Source organism: Eurypyga helias, unplaced genomic scaffold (assembly GCF_000690775.1).
Source record: "Eurypyga helias isolate BGI_N326 unplaced genomic scaffold, ASM69077v1 scaffold51008, whole genome shotgun sequence".
Classification (NCBI taxonomy): Eukaryota; Metazoa; Chordata; class Aves; order Eurypygiformes; family Eurypygidae; genus Eurypyga; species Eurypyga helias.
Window position 1 is genome coordinate 510 of NW_010269807.1, and position 2,198 is coordinate 2,707.

Consider the following 2,198-nt stretch of genomic DNA (forward strand, 5'->3'; position numbering starts at 1 on the left):
GTTGCCTGCCTGGCCGAAAGGAGCCCCGGGATGGCCAGGGTGCCCTCGGGCAGAGGCCTTGGCCGCTGTGCATGCTGCGCAGCTGAGGAGGGGCCCAAAGGAGCGCGGGGAAGAGCGCTGTTCACTGCAGCACACCTGGGAACTGCTCGCCACCTGCTCCAGTCAAGGCTGATGGCCTGGACTGGGACAGTCAACACCTGTGGCTAGTTCTGTTGTTTGGGGTTTTTTAACTGGCTCACCAACTCTCTAACCGCGTCTACATAAATAGCATCAGCATAAAAATACTTTTTTTTTTTTTTTAAGGCTGAACCTTTCTAAGGCTACATGAACTGGGAGAGAGTGGAAGGAAGCATTTTGGAAACAGAGCCTCAGTAACCTTGATGGTTGGCGTTAGCCTTACAGGAACCCTGCCTCTTGGCACAGAACCTGGGCTGAGGGAGGGTAGAATTTCCATGCTGTCACCTGCCTTGCCAACTTGTGGGGAGGGAACATTGCTGTGTCTTTTTCGGTCGTCTGGAGGATAAATACTGCTCTGCTGCTGTTGAACCGGGGCAGAAACTGCAGTGAAGCCCCCCCATCGTTTGATGGTGGTTGGAAGAGGGGAAAGTGCTGTAGTGTGTGGGGGGGTGGAGAGTAGCCCACAATGCAGAGATACTGTGGGTGAAAACGTGTTGCTGGCTGTGAGTGTCTGAGCCCGTGTGAATTGGTGTCATGTTTCCCTCTAGTGGACCGCTCATAAATAGAGCAGAAACCTCTTCCTACAAAAGCAGTTACCAGGAGTTCAAAGAGAAGCCACCTTCTGAGTGAGAGGCTGAGGGTCCTGTGTAACACCCCCGCATAACCCACAGCGGAGCAGTGTGTGTGCTGCTGTACCTCGGCGTAGCTGGAGAGGGGAGAAAACAGGAGCGTGCAAGATGAAAACACGGGTAGTGTGTTATCAAACCCGACTGACCATTGCATTGTACCCCTGGTATTTTTTGAGGTGTAGTTCGTTCTTCCCACATGATCATCCTGGAGTCCATTTTCTTCCATGCAGTGAGAGAGGAGAGATCTCTCCAGTTCTAGGCCAGCTTACAAGAATGTAGAGCAGGTGTGGTTTTCACTTGGCTTCAGACACGAGGACACCTGTAGGCGACTGACTATCTTTGTTTTGGTGGTTCCATTCACTTGGCTTCTGCTCCCTCCAGAACCTCTTCCTTCCAGCGGAAGGAGGATCTGTTGTGCTCTAAAAAAGGATTTTCTCCTCTGTTTATCTGCACAGGTCATCCTGGCTGATAACATTCAGAACTTCTGAAATGAACATTGCTAAATTAAGAGAGTCTGTGGTGGTTTTCTAGTATCGGATCATCTGTTCGGCATGGAAGCGTGCGGCTGTTAAAGATACTGCTGTCATGTCTTTGTAGCACCTCGATGCTTAATAGCAGTACGTCTGCCAAAACATGAAGACGAAAACCCAAGGAAGGAAGCAAAGGCGTACTGGTGAGAAAGAAGCATTTTCTGAGGAGTCGGCAGTGAGGAGAAAAGAACTGGCGACGTGTTTGCGACACAAAGGAAGGAGGAATGGGGGAAAGCAGGAGAGCAGCAAGATGTCTGCAGCCAGCGCCAAGCATCCTTGGAGCAGTAAGGACAGGCATTTGAGGAGACTGGAAAGCAACGAGCGGGAGAGGCAGAGAATGCACAAGCTCAACAATGCCTTCCAGGCTTTGCGGGAGGTGATCCCTCATGTGAGAGCTGAGAATAAACTTTCCAAAATAGAGACTCTCACACTGGCCAAAAATTACATTAAATCCTTGACCTCCATTATACTCAATATGTCCAACGGACACTTCCCAGCAGCAGAAGGGATGGGGGGAGCCTGGATGTCCAAATTGTATCAGCATTATCAACAGCAACGTGGGGATGATGGTCACGAGGATCATCTACAAAAGCATTCCACGTAGATTCAGCCAGGCCGCCTGCAGTCAGCCACTGCCGTAACTCTTGTATGGAATCCATGTCAGTACATAGAGGTTTGAAGAGGTTATTTTTGCCTCTGGCTCTTCCCTGCTTTTTCTTAAAAAGACAAACAGGTAACACTCATGGCTGTAGCTTACATGGCATGTTAAAAATTACCCTAAATTCAGAGCTTAATGGATGTATTTGTGTGATGCGTCAGGGTCTGGGAACCTGTTCTGTAACACAGTTGACTTAAAGATTTA

At 49.5% G+C, this 2,198-nt stretch overlaps 1 protein-coding gene across 1 annotated transcript; it reads left to right on the top strand.

Annotated features, from left to right (window-relative positions):
* The first annotated feature begins 1,409 nt into the window (after positions 1-1,409).
* On the top strand, positions 1,410-1,940 carry LOC104504442 (class A basic helix-loop-helix protein 15-like). Its single transcript, XM_010158202.1, has one exon. The coding sequence runs from the start codon at positions 1,440-1,442 to the stop codon at positions 1,938-1,940; it is 501 nt and encodes a 166-aa protein (XP_010156504.1). The 5' UTR covers positions 1,410-1,439.
* Positions 1,941-2,198: the final 258 nt, after the last annotated feature.